Here is a 14,395-nt window from a genome sequence, read left to right on the forward strand (position 1 = left end):
CTAATAAAGCATTAGTTGTTTAATTTTTGAAAATTGTAGAATTAAATTACTTACGTCATTTTAAAAAAAATGCTATAGGAAAATTCGAAGTTACTATACCTCTCCTTAATTACATTTATAACAAATAAATATTATAAGCATATAAATTATGTTTCATATTTTTCATAAATAATTTTTAGTATAATAGAATATTATGTTTGATTATTAATAATTTTCATAAAAAAATTAAAATTAAAATAAAAATACCCCACGTTACCTTATACTTTGGAAACTTTAACTATTTGGTCAAGTGTTGTGCCATATGTGATTGGATCTTGTTGGCCATACCCAGGCACAGTCACTATTTCTCCCAAGAATTATTATCAATCCTGGGAGGATGTATTCTATCATCAGTATAATCAAAAATTAAAATTAAACATTATCAATTCTTTTACGATCAATATATTTATTTTTTAATACATTTAAAATTAAAATTATTAATTTTTTTAATTTATTAATTTCTTTTTAAGAAGAGTCTCTTACGTTTTTAGGATTTTTTTAAAAAGAAAATACTAAAAATAATAACTTCCAAAGAAATTATTTAAAACGATATTTTTTTAACTAGTAGAAGTCATAATGCATCCAAAATTAAAATTATTAATTTTTTTTATTTATATTTTTACTTTTGAAACGGTACTAGATAAAAAAAATAAAAACAAAAGAGCGTTAGATAGAAAAATAAAAATAAAATGGTGTTAGATGAAGTAAAAATAATGTTATATGAGGAAAAATCTCTAATTTTGTATTTCTATTTTTATTTTAAATTAAATTTTATGAAATTATTAATAATTAAAGATAAGTTTCTACTATAATATAAATTATTTATGAAAAATATGAAACATAATTTATATGTTTACTAATATGTATTTCTTATAAATTTAATTAGGGAGAAGTATAGTAACTTCAATTTTTCATATGATATTTTTTAAAATGGCGTATGTAATTTAATTTTAATTTATAATTTAAATTAATTTTAACTTTAATTTACTTTTATTTTTTAAATAATTTATCCAAAGAATCTAAATAAATCATTGTCTAGAACGATTATGACTAAACGAGTCATTCCTCACCCACACATCTTATATCTCATTTATGCTTTGTTTTAAAAAAATTATATTTTTAGTGTAAAACTAAAAAATATAAATTAGTTTTTTATTTTTCTTAAAATAAAATCTATCATATTAAACATCACTATGAAACTTGATATTTTAGCTAGGTTCACACCTCAAGTATCAGAAATCATTTACCACCACATGAAAAAATTATTATTAAAAAAGTAAAAAAAAAGAAAGAAAATACAATAAAATAGAGGGACTAGACCAAAATCCATTTATAAAAAAATCTAATAAAAGCGATACTTAGAATTTATACCTATTAATAAAAAAATTTAACAATAGACTAGATGGAAATAGAGGTGACAATGCGGGATGAGCCAAACGGTAACCCGTGCCCCACTACCAAAAAGTGTGGGGCGAACTCACTACTCTAGCCCACTAAACTGCTTTAATCCGCATAACTCGGAGTCAATGCAAATCGGAGTCAATGCAAACCGGATTGACCCGCTGGCGTAAATAAAAAAATAAGATGATAGAACTCCTAGATGATTTTCCCATCAAATCAAATGTATGCTCCAACTTCGATTTATTAGCCTATCTGATAATGAGCTTCCTTACCCAATTTATTAGCCTATATATGTGTTTACTCGATTTATTGCTCTGATTTGGTTATATTAAGTAAAAGCAAAATTAAGAAACAGAAGGAACGTGCAAGGTGAACATTAACAAGTGCAAATATATAACTTTAATCTCTATAAATTTGTAATTGTAAATTTAATTTTACAATTTTCTAAAATTAAACAGCTACTGCTTTATTGGCCATCAGTCCTTTACAGACATAAAGTCATTCTGAATAAAGAAAAAAGAAAATGAGAAATGGATACTTACTTGGGTGTCTTTATTCATAAAGTAAGCCTTTGAAAAATACTATTTCACTAAAGTTCATAGAAAAGACTGTGAAACACACATGCTGCTGTCGGAATAATCAACTATGACTCACTCATTAACTTTTCTCACTCCTTCGTTCACTTAACTAAGCTGCACTTTCAATTTTCACAACCCTTTCTTCTCTTTCATTTCCCCACTTCCTTTCCAACCATGCCACTCCTTGAAACATTTGGTGGTGCTCTTTTTGGTGCTGTTCTCCAGGTCCTGTTTGACAAGCTCGATTCTCATCAACTTCTCCACTACTTTCGTGGGAAAAAGCTCGATGTTAAGATGCTGAAAAAGTTGAAGAGGAAGCTGATGGACATCAATGCTGTGATTGATGATGCAGAACAAAAGCAGTTCACTAATTCATTGGTCAAAGAATGGCTTCATGAGGTCAGAGATGCATTTGATGCGGAGGATCTGTTGGAGCAAATAGACTATGAATTCTCCCAAACTCAGTTGAAAGCTCAATTCCAGAGCAGTGCTAGCAAGGTAAGCATTTTTGAATCCAAGATAATAGAACTCATAGATGATCTAGAATCTCTCTTAGACCAAAAGCTTGTTCAAGATTTTCAAATTTCTAGTGGTGTTGGATCTGGGTTGGCTAACAACGTGTCCGGGAAAAGAAATGAATCCTCATCATTGGTGGCTCAAGAGGTTATTTATGGCAGAGATGAGGACAAAGAAATGATTCTTAATTGGCTGATATCTGACAATGAAAATCATAATCAGCTTTCAATACACTCTATGGTGGGTATGGGTGGGATGGGTAAGACAACACTTGCTCAACATGTATACAACGACCCAATTATAGATGCTAAATTTACTATCAAAGCTTGGGTTTGTGTTTCTGATGAATTTGATGTTTTCAAGTTAACGAGAGCAATTCTTGAGGCAATCCATAAGACAACTGATGATAGCAGAAATCTAGAAATGGTTCAAGGACGATTAAAAAAATCGTTGACAGGAAGGAAGTTTCTCCTAGTTCTGGATGATGTCTAGAATGAAGACCGAGAACAATGGAAATCCTTGCAAACTCCTCTTAAATATGGGGTTAAAGGAAGTAAAATTCTTGTGACAACACGTAGTAACAAAGTTGTTTCTACCATGGAGTCAAACAATATACACCAACTAAAGCAATTACAAGAAGATCACAGTTGGCAAGTTTTTGCTAAACATGCAGTGCAAGATGGCAACTCTAAGTTGAATTCTGAGTTGAAGGAGATTGGAATGGAGATAGCTAAAAAATGCCAAGGACCGCCTTTTGCCCTTGAAGCAGTAGGATCTGTATTACAGTCAAAGTCATCTGTTGCAGAGTGGGAAGGTATACTAAGAAGCAACATATGGGACTTACCGATAGAAAATAGCAAAATCATCCCCGCTTTGTTGTTGAGTTATCACCATCTTCCTTCTCATCTCAAGAGATGTTTTGCTTATTGTGCGTTATTCCCCAAAGACCATGAGTTTGACAAGGAGAATTTAATTCTCTCATGGATGGCTGAAAATTTTCTACAATGCTCTCAGCAGGGTAAGTCTCCAGAAGAAGTAGGTGAACAATACTTCAATGATCTATTATCAAGGTCATTCTTTCAGCAGACAATTTGGTACAAGGAAACACTTTTTGTGATGCACGACCTTCTGAATGATTTAGCAAAATATGTTTCTGGTGAAACGTGCTACAGGTTGGGTGTTGATAGGCCTGGAAGCATACCAACGACTACCCGTCACTTTTCAACGATAAACAATCATGTTGAATGTGATGAGTATAAGAGTTTACTTGATGCGAAGAGGCTACGAACATTTATGTCCAAAACTTGGAATTGTGGGATGTCAATACAAGAGTTGATCACCAACTTTAAGTTCTTACGCCTCTTATCTTTGTCTGATTGTCGTAACATAAAAGAGGTGCCTGACACTATAGCCGATCTTATACACCTCTGTTCATTGGACTTTTCATCTACCTGCATAAATAAACTTTCTGATTCAATGTGTTCACTCTATAACTTACAAGTGTTGAAGCTCAACTATTGTATGTTTTTGGAGTTGTCCTTGAATTTGAATGAACTTCCAAATTTGCGTCGCCTTGAACTTAAGGGAACTTATTTAAGAAAGGCTCTAGTGCTTTTAGGATATTTGAAGAATCTTCAAGTATGGACGGGTGGGTTTGAGGTTGGCAAAAGTAGTAATGAGTTCAATATTCAACAACTAGGACAACTTGATCTTCATGGATATTTATCAATTACAAATCTTGAAAATATTGTAGATCCCTGTGATGCATTAACAACGGATTTGAAGAATAAAACACATCTTGTGATGCTATGTTTAGAATGGCATTTGAAAGTGAACAATGAGGATTCAATAAAAGAAAGAGAAGTACTTGAGAATCTGCAACCTTCTAGACATTTGGAGCAATTGTCAATCACCGGCTATTGTGGAACACAATTTCCAGGTTGGTTATCTGAAAACTTTCTATTGAATATGGTGTCCTTAACCTTAAGTAAGTGTAAATATTGCCAATGGTTGCCTTCCCTTGGACTTTTGACATCTCTCAAGAACTTGAAAATTGACGGCCTTGATCAGATAGTGAGGATAGATGCCCATTTTTACGGGAATAGCTCTTCTGCATTTTCATCCTTGGAAACATTGAAGTTTAATGACATGAAGGAATGGGAAGAATGGCAATGCATTAGGGGTGATTTTCCAAGTCTTAAAGATCTTTCTGTGGCGGATTGTCCTAAACTGAAAGGGCACTTGCTAGTGCACCTTCCTCATTTAGGAATTCTACCTATTGAGCACAGTGAACAACTTGTGACTTCGACTCCAAGGCCGGTAGAAATTGAAGGTTTGAAGATGGAGACATCTTCATTTAATATATTAGGGCTCGTATCTGATACTTCTCTTGAATCCTTGTTTATTTCTTCTTGTCCGGGTATGAATATTCCCATAAACCATTGCAATGATTTCCTTGTACAATTGGTTATCCATCAATGTTGCCACTCTCTCACAAACTTCCCTCTGGACTTATTCCCAAAACTCTGCGTCCTCTGGATTTACGAATGTGATAACCTACAAATGATATCACAGTCGCAACCTCATTATCATTTGAATTTTCTAAGAATTGCAAATTGCTCTGAATTTGAATAATTTCCCAATGAAGGATTATTTGCACCTGAGCTAGAAAGATTTTACATTGAAGGATTAGAGAAATTGAAATCAATGCCAAAACGCATGTCAGCCCTCCTTCCATATCTTACTTCTATGGAGATAAAGAATTGTCCAGGAGTGGAGTTGTCTGATAGATGTTTGCCATCAAATCTCAAAAACATGAGTCTCTTGAATTGCTCCAAAGTTGTTGCCACACTAAAGAGGGCTTGGGGAACCAACCCTTCCCTAGAATACTTGTCTATTCAAGAAGAGGATGTGGAGTGTTTTCCGAGTGAAGGTTTGTTCCCACTCTCTCTTACTCAACTATGCATAACTGACTGTCTAAATCTTAAGAAACTGGACTACAGGGGTCTCTGTCACCTCTCCTCTCTTCAGAAAATGGTTATTAAAAGTTGTCCTGTACTCCAATGTTTGCCAGAGGAGGGTCTGCCCGAATCAATTTCAGAACTCCACATCGACGGCTGCCATTTTCTTCGTCAACGATGCGAGAAAGAAGAAGGCGAAGACTGAGAAAAGATTGCTCACATAAAAACTATACTGGTTGATGGCAAAGAAGTAAACATAAAAGACGAAGCAGAAATTGGAAATTCCTAAGACACCAATTCTCACATGCTTACGTGTTCATCAGTTGCCAATTCTCCACACCATCTTTCAAGCATTTCAAATACAATCTTATTTAGTACAAATATTTTAATCTCTAGTTTGCTACTTTTTCCAGGCATCAACTTCTTGTCTTTGTAATGTTTTATTATCGATATTCTGTTTTGAAGTTGAAAGAATTGTAAGCATTATTGAAGTGTATGTTTTTGTGGATTTAGATCGAAAGAGATGTGAATGAGGAGCTGTGGTGATTCAACATTTTAAAATTAGTTTTGACTTTGGAGATGATTCAATATCCATCTCTTTGTTTTGTAGATATATAATTCTGTTCACATCTTCTGCAAACAGTATTCTCAGAAGATTGACAATTAATGGTTATACAGTGTTATATTTTAGAGAGTTAAATCCAGTACAAATATAATATCATATCAATTCAAATCTTTTACCTTTCTTTAATTATTTACATTCTCAAATAGCATCCACCCCTTGTCCATTCTCACTACCATAGTGCAAATGTACCTTGTTGGCTGTGTAATTAAAGGGACACCTTAAGATTCATAATTAATAAGAATATAGTGTTTATAGAATATTCATAATGTTTAACACAGGATGAAAGTTGATATATTCTGGAAAACATTAGAAAAATATGCAATAGGCAGTAATGACAGCATCTACTGAAGAACATATTATAGTTAAGAAATTGGTAATAGTAAGGATGTATGCAGTACACTAACATTCGGTATGTAACTACCAAGTTTTAGGATGCATCAATAAAAAAGTTCATCACATCAGCCTCATATAATTATCAAGCAAAAACAAGACAGTGCATAATGAAGTAAACATGATTAGAACTTTAAAATGTTGATGAGACAGAAAAATAATTGAAAGGTGGTTAAATTTATTTATAAATAAGACTAAAATGAGAACATCTAAACTTGTTATTCTGGGATTTTGGATATTCTTGTACCGTCAGAGTGTTAACTTTGGAGGCAGGGATTCAAAGAAAATTATTAAAGACACCATTATATAACAGAGTTGATCCAGATTCTTACGATGAAAATAATTTTCAGTATTTCGTGGCAAATAGATCCAAACCATCATTAAATTATTTCTTATGAGAACAGTCAGCAATTAAAAAACATGTAAACATAAAAGAAATAATAATAGTACATTGAATTAAGTTCTTTAATTAAAATTAAAAATGTAAAAATAATAAAATAAGTAGTAGAATGGAGTGAAAAAAATTTCTGTCTCTCAACAAATCCGGATCCTTGTAGATACATAATTATGTCCACATATGAAGCAATAGTTTATAATTTGACTAATATATTTGACTAAAAACTGTCAGATCAATAATTTGACTAAAAAATAGGAACAAAATATATCTATCATAACAGTCAACATGACTTTTATTTTAAAAAACACATTGAAATCTAATATATTTTTTAGTTTGTTAATAAATTCCAATAACTATATCTTTAAAAGATTCCTAGTGTGACAAAATAAAATTATGAAAATACCACAGAGGTTCCTAACCTGCAGAAGGTACAGTTCAAACTCTGTAGGGAGTTTTTCTCAAGAGTAGAGGCTATCATAGAAGTATATCCTTCTCAGGTGACAATTTTTGCATGGACCAAAACACCTTTTAAATGGCGAATACAATAACTTTTTACAAATTCAAATTTAATATATATGTTTTTATTATAGTTATAAAAATAAAGAATAAATTCTTTTGAATCAGTAATGTAACATCGAAATTGATATCACATTTCATAGTTTTGCAAATATATAACTTTAATCTCAATAAATTTGTAATTGTAAATTTAATTTTACAATTTTCTAAAATTAAACAGCTACTGCTTTTCAGTTCTTTACTGACATAAAGTCATTCTGAATAAAGAAAAAAGAAAATGGGAAATGGATACTTACTTGGGTGTCTTTATTCATAAAGTAAGCCTTTGAAAAAGACTCATTCACTAAAGTTGGTAGAAAATATTATGTTATGAAACCCACTTGGTGCTGTCGGAATAATCAACTATGACTCACTCATTAACTTTTCTCACTCCTTCATTCACTTAACTAAGCTGCACTTCCAATTTTTACAACCCTATCTTCTATTTCATTTTCCCACTTTCTTTCCAACCATGCCAGTCCTTGAAACACTTGGTGGTGCTCTTTTTGGTGCTGTTCTCCAGCTCCTGTTTGACAAGCTCCATTCTCATCAACTTCTCCACTACTTTCGTGGGACAAAGCTCGATGTGAGGATGTTGAAAAAGTTGAAGAGGAAGCTGATGGACATCAATGCTGTGATTGATGATGCAGAACGAAAGCAGTTCACTAATTCATTGGTCAGAGAATGACTTGATGAGGTCAGAGACGCGTTGTATGATGCCGAGGATCTGTTGGACCAAATAGACTATGAATTCTCTAAAACTCAGTTGAAAGCTGAATTCCAAAGCAGTGCTAGCAAGGTAAGCAGTTTTGAATCCAAGATCATAGAACTCCTAGAAGATTTAGAATCTCTCTTAGACCAAAAGCTTGTTCAAGATTTCCAAATTTCTAGTGGTGTTGGATCTAGGTTGGGTAATAACGTGTTTGGGAAAAGAAATGAATCCTCATCATTGGTGGCTGAAGAGGTTATTTATGGCAGAGATGAGGACAAAGAAATCATCCTTAATTGGTTGACATCTGACAGTAACAATCATAACCAACTGTCAATACTTTCTATTGTGGGTATGGGCGGGATGGGTAAGACCACACTTGCTCAACATGTATACAACAACCCAATGATAGAGGGTATATTTGCTATCAAAGCCTGCGTTTGTGTTTCTGATGAATTTGATGTTTTCATGTTAACCAGAGCAATTCTTGAGTCAATCCGTAAGGAAACTGATAATAGCAGAAACCTAGAAATGGTTCAGGGACGATTGAAAGAAAAATTGAATGGAATGAAGTTTCTTCTGGTTCTGGATGATTTTTGGAACGAAGATCAAAACCAATGGAAATCATTGAAAACTCCTCTTAAATATGGGGTTAAGGGAAGTAAAATTCTAGTGACAACACGCAGTAACAAAGTTGCTTCTACCTTAGAGTCAAACAATGTACACCAACTAAAGCAGTTACAAGAAGATCACAGCATGCAAGTTTTTGCTAAACATGCAGTGCAAGATGGAAGCTCTAAGTTGAATTCTGAGTTGAAGGAGATTGGAATGAAGATAGCTGAAAAATGCCAAGGACTGCCTTTGGCCCTTGAAACAGTAGGATCTATATTACAGTCAAAGTCCTCTGTTGCGGAGTGGGAAGGTATACTAAGAAGCAACATATGGGACTTATCGATAGAAAATAGTAAAATCATCCCTGCTTTGTTGTTAAGTTATTATCATCTTCCTTCTCATCTCAAGAGATGTTTCGCTTATTGTGCATTATTCCCCAAAGACCATAAGTTTGAGAAGGAGAGCTTAATTCTCTCATGGATGGCTCAAAATTTCCTACAATGATCTATTATCAAGGTCATTCTTTCACCAGCCAATTTTGTACAACAGAACATGTTTTTTGATGCATGACCTTCTGAATGATTTAGCAAAATATGTTTCTGGTGAGATGTGCTACAGGTTGGGTATTGATAGACCAGGAACTGTACCAATGACTACTCGTGACTTTTCAACGATAAAGAATCCTGTTGAATGTGATGAGTATAGAAGTTTATGTGATGTTAAAAGGCTACGGACATTTCTGCCCATATCTAGGAATTGTGGGATGTCAATACAAGACTTGATCTCTAACTTTAAGTGCTTACGACTCTTGTCTTTATCTGATTGTAGTAACATAAAAGAGGTTCCTAACACTATTGTCGATCTTATACATCTCCGTTCATTAGACTTTTCACATACTTACATAAAGAGACTTCCGGACTCAATATGTTCACTCTATAACTTGCAAGTGTTGAAGCTCAACTACTATATCTTTTTGAAGGAACTGCCCTCGACTTTGCATGAACTTCCAAATTTGCGTTGCCTTGAACTTGAGGAAACTATTTTAAGAAAGGCTCCAGTGCTTTTAGGAAAGTTGAAGAATCTTCAAGTATGGATGGGTGGGTTTGAGGTTGGTAAAAGTAGTAATGAGTTCAGTATTCAACAATTAGGACAACTTGATTTTCATGAAGAGCTGTCAATTAAAAATCTAGAAAATATCATGAATACCTGTGATGCATTGGCAGCGGATTTGAAGAATAAAACACATCTTGTGAGGGAAAAGAAATGAATCCTCATCATTGGTGGCTCAAGAGGTTATTTATGGCAGAGATGAGGACAAAGAAATGATCCTTAATTGGCTGACATCGGACAATGAGAGTTGTAGCCAATTGTCAATACTTTCTATTGTGGGTATGGGTGGGATGGGTAAGACCACACTTGCTCAACATTTATACAACAATCCAATGATAGAAGCTAAATTTGCTATCAGAGCCTGGGTCTGCGTTTCTGATGAGTTCGATGTTTTCAATCTAACCAGAGGAACTCTTGAGGCAATCCATAAGTCAACTAATGATAGTAGACACCTAGAAATGGTTCAGGGACGATTGAAAGAAAAACTGACAGGAAGGAAGTTTCTCCTGGTTTTGGATGATGTCTGGAATGAAGATCGAGACCAATGGAAATCATTGGAAACTCCTCTTAGATATGGGGATAAGGGAAGTAAAATTCTTGTGACAACACGCAGTAATAAAGTTGCTTCTACCTTAAGTCAAACAATATACACCAACTAAAGCAATTACAAGAAGATTACAGTTGGCAAGTTTTTGCTAAACATGCAGTGCAAGATGATAGCTCTAAGTTGAATTCTGAGTTGAAGGAGATTGGAATGAAGATAGTTGAAAAGTGCCAAGGACTGCCTCTGGCCCTTGAAACAGTAGGATCTCTTTTGTAGTCAAAGTCATCTGTTGCAGAGTGGGAAGGTGTACTGAGAAGCAACATATGGGACTTACCGATAGAAAATAGTAAAATCATCCCTGCTTTGTTGTTGAGTTATTACCATCTGCCTTCTCATCTTAAGAGATGTTTTGCTTATTGTGCGTTATTCCCCAAAGATCATAAGTTTGACAAGAAGAAGTTAATTCTCTCATGGATGGCTGAAAATTTTCTACAATTCTCTCAGCAGAGTAAGTCTCCCGAAGAAGTAGGTGAACAATACTTCAATGATCTATTTTCAAGGTCATTCTTTCAGCAGTCAATTAGATCCAAAAAAACATTTTTTGTGATGCACGACCTTATGAATGATTTAGCAAAATATGTTTCTGGTGAAATCTGCTATAGGTTGGGTGTTGATAGACCAGGAAGCGTACCAACGACTACCCGTCACTTTTCCACGGTAAAGAATCCTGTTAAATGTGATGAGTACAGGAGTTTATGTGATGCTAAAAGGCTACGGACTTTTCTGTCCATATCTAAGAATTGTGGGATGTCAATACAAGAGTTGATCTCCAACTTTAAGTGCTTACGACTCTTATCTTTGGCTAAGTGTCATAACATAAAAGTGGTGCCTGACACTATAGCTGATCTTATACATCTCCGTTCATTAGACCTTTCATTCACAAACATAAAGAGACTTCCCGACTCAATTTGTTCACTCTATAACTTGCAAGTGTTGAAGCTCAACAAGTGTTTCTTTTTGAAGGAGTTGCCCTCGACTTTGCATGAACTTCAAAATTTGCGTCGCCTTGAACTTATGATGACTACTTTAAGAAAGGCTCCAATGCTTTTAGGACAGTTGAAGAATCTTCACGTATGGTGGGGAGGGTTTGAGGTTGGCAAAAGTAGTAGTGAGTTCAGTATTCAACAACTAGGAGAACTTGATCTTCATGGAGACCTGTCAATTAGAAATTTTGGAAATATTGTGGATCCCTCTGATGCATTAGCAGCAGATTTGAAGAATAAAACACATCTTGTTGTGCTAAGTTTAGAATGGGATTTGAAAGTGAACAATGAGGATTCAATAAAAGAAAGAGAAGTACTTGAGAATTTGCAACCTTCTAAACATTTGGAGCAGTTGTCAATCAACGGCTATTGTGGCTCACAATTTCCAGGTTGGTTATCTGAAAAATTTCTATTGAATATCGTGTCCTTAATATTGTATAACTGTAAATATTGCCAATGGTTGCCTTCCCTTGGTCTTTTGACATTTCTCAAGTTCTTGGAAATTGGTGGCCTTCATCAGATAGTGAGGATAGATACCGATTTTTATGGGAATAGCTTTTCTGCATTTGCATCCTTGGAAACGTTGAAGTTTGATGATATGAAGGAATGGGAAGAATGGCAATGCATTACGGGTGCTTTTCCAAGACTTAAAGATCTTTCTGTGGCGAAATGTCCTAAACTAAAAGGACACTTGCCAGAGCACCTTCCTCATTTAAAAGAACTATATATTTGGAGGTGCGAACAACTTGTGGCTTCGACTCTCAGGACAGTAGAAATTGAAGGTGTGAAGAAGGACACATATTCATTTAATACATCAGGGCTCCTCGTATCTGATACTTCTCTTAAATCCTTGCATATTGATTCTTGTCCAGGCATGAATATTCTCATAAACCATTGCTACTATTTCCTTGAACATTTGTATATCAGTCAATGTTGTCACTCTCTCACCAACTTCCCTCTAGACTTATTCCCAAAACTCTGCGACCTCTTTTTAGAAGAATGTCATAACCTACAAATGATATCACAGAGGCACCCTCATGGTCATTTGAAGAGTCTAATAATTAAAAAATGCTCTGAATTTGAATCATTTCCCCATGAAGGATTATTTGCACCTGAGCTAAAGAGATTTTGCATTGAAGAATTGGAGAAGTTGAAATCAATGCCAAAACGCATGTCTGCCCTCCTTCCATCTCTTACTCAAATGGTGATAGATACTTGTTGAGGAGTGGAGTTGTTTGACGGATGTCTACCATTAAATCTAAAACACATCTCTCTCTTCAATTGCTCAAAACTTGTTGCCACACTAAAGAAGGGGGTTTGGGGAACCAACCCTTCCATAGAATCATTTTCTATTAAAGGAGTGGATGTGGAGTGTTTTCCAGGTGAAGGTTTGCTCCCAGTCTCCCTTACTCAACTATACATACATCATTTTCCAAATCTTAAGAAACTGGACTACAAAGGTCTCTGTCACCTCTCCTCTCTTCAGTTAATGTATATTCAATATTGTCCTGTACTCCAATGCTTGCTAGAGGAGGGTCTACCAGAATCCATTTCAAACCTCCGCATTAATGGCTGCCCTTTGCTTCATCAGCGATGCAAGAAACAAGAAGGTGAAGACTGGGAAAAGATTGCTCACATTAAATATCTATCTATGGGTTGATAAAAACAACTATACATAAAATACGAAACCCAGGTTGGAAATTACTATGGCACCAATTCACATGCCTACATTCTCATGAGGTGCTAATTCTCTCCAGTATCTTTGAAGCATTTCAAATAAATTGTTTTAGCAACTTATGGTCTTTTTGATGTTTTATAGATATTCTGTTTTGAAGTTGAAAGAATTGTAAGCATTATTCAAATGTATGTTTTTGTGGAATTAGATTGAAAGATATGTGAATGAGGAACTGAGTGATTCAACATTTTAAAAGTAGTTTGGACTTTGGAGATGATTCAATATCCATCTCTTTGTTTTGTAGATATGTAATTATGTTCACATCTGCTGCAAACAGTATTCTCATAAGATTGACAATGAATGGTTATAAAGTGTTATATTTTAGAGAGTTAAACCAGAATGGAACAACACCTTATTAAATGTGTAATTAATTTTATAATATCCCTTAAAATTCACTTTACTACTTAATATAATACTTACAGTTGCTTTCGATCTAAATTTTATTACTATAATTAATTTTATTTTTATACTAGTACAAGACAATCATCAAATAGAAACCAATATTTAGAGACCAAAATAATTAGTTGCAATAATAACTAAATTAGAGATCATTTTAGAAACTAAAATAAAAACTAATTTAGAAACCAATTTTTATTTTAGTTTCTAAAATGATCTCTAATTTAGTTACTATTGCAACTAATTATTTTTGGTCTCTAAAAATTGGTTTCTATTTCATGATTTTCTTGTAGTGTACCACCTAAATGTTTATAAGTTAATCCAATATATATATATATATATAATTATTAAATTTATATTAATAATTACTTGTACAAAATAATATGAATCAATTTTGAATTAATATTATATTTTTTCAATTTTGAAAAATATTTTTATATTTAAAATTTAAAATTATTTTTTTATTTTTTTATTTGTTCTTTTAATGATACATTATTATTATTATTATTATTAATTACTATTAATTTTATTCGTTGTTTATAATACGAAAAAATAAATTAAAAAATATAATACAAAAAAATAAATTAAAAAATATTTTTTATTCATCATTTATCTAAATAATTTCTTGTTGCTCTAATTTTTAGAAGGAAAAAACCAGCCTATTCATACTCTAAGAAATAAAATAAAAAATTATTTGTTTTCAAACTGGAAATAATGTAGTCCTATGTTGAATCTACGTAACTCTTTGTAATTTTTTATACGTTGTAGTTTTATGGATGCATTGT

The 14,395-nt window shown here is 33.4% G+C and overlaps 1 protein-coding gene and 2 pseudogenes across 3 annotated transcripts; all 3 read left to right on the forward strand.

The window, feature by feature from the left end:
* Positions 1-2,192: 2,192 nt before the first annotated feature.
* LOC150023370 (putative disease resistance RPP13-like protein 1) lies at positions 2,193-6,055 on the forward strand (annotated as a pseudogene). Its single transcript, XR_016517180.1, has one exon. The product of XR_016517180.1 is annotated as a putative disease resistance RPP13-like protein 1 (transcript).
* LOC150023371 (putative disease resistance protein At3g14460) lies at positions 5,241-6,245 on the forward strand (annotated as a pseudogene). Its single transcript, XR_016517181.1, has one exon. The product of XR_016517181.1 is annotated as a putative disease resistance protein At3g14460 (transcript).
* Positions 6,246-7,726: 1,481 nt separating this feature from the next.
* On the forward strand, positions 7,727-13,548 carry LOC137827740 (putative disease resistance protein At3g14460). The gene is given in 4 exon segments (XM_090297820.1): positions 7,727-9,281; positions 9,370-9,915; positions 10,037-10,519; positions 10,522-13,548. Coding segments are annotated over 4 exon segments (4,995 nt in total). The 5' UTR covers positions 7,727-7,933; the 3' UTR covers positions 13,140-13,548.
* The last annotated feature ends 847 nt before the right edge of the window (positions 13,549-14,395 follow it).

The sequence above is a fragment of the Phaseolus vulgaris genome, chromosome 11, assembly GCF_051622355.1.
Source record: "Phaseolus vulgaris cultivar YP4 chromosome 11, ASM5162235v1, whole genome shotgun sequence".
Classification (NCBI taxonomy): domain Eukaryota; kingdom Viridiplantae; phylum Streptophyta; class Magnoliopsida; order Fabales; family Fabaceae; genus Phaseolus; species Phaseolus vulgaris.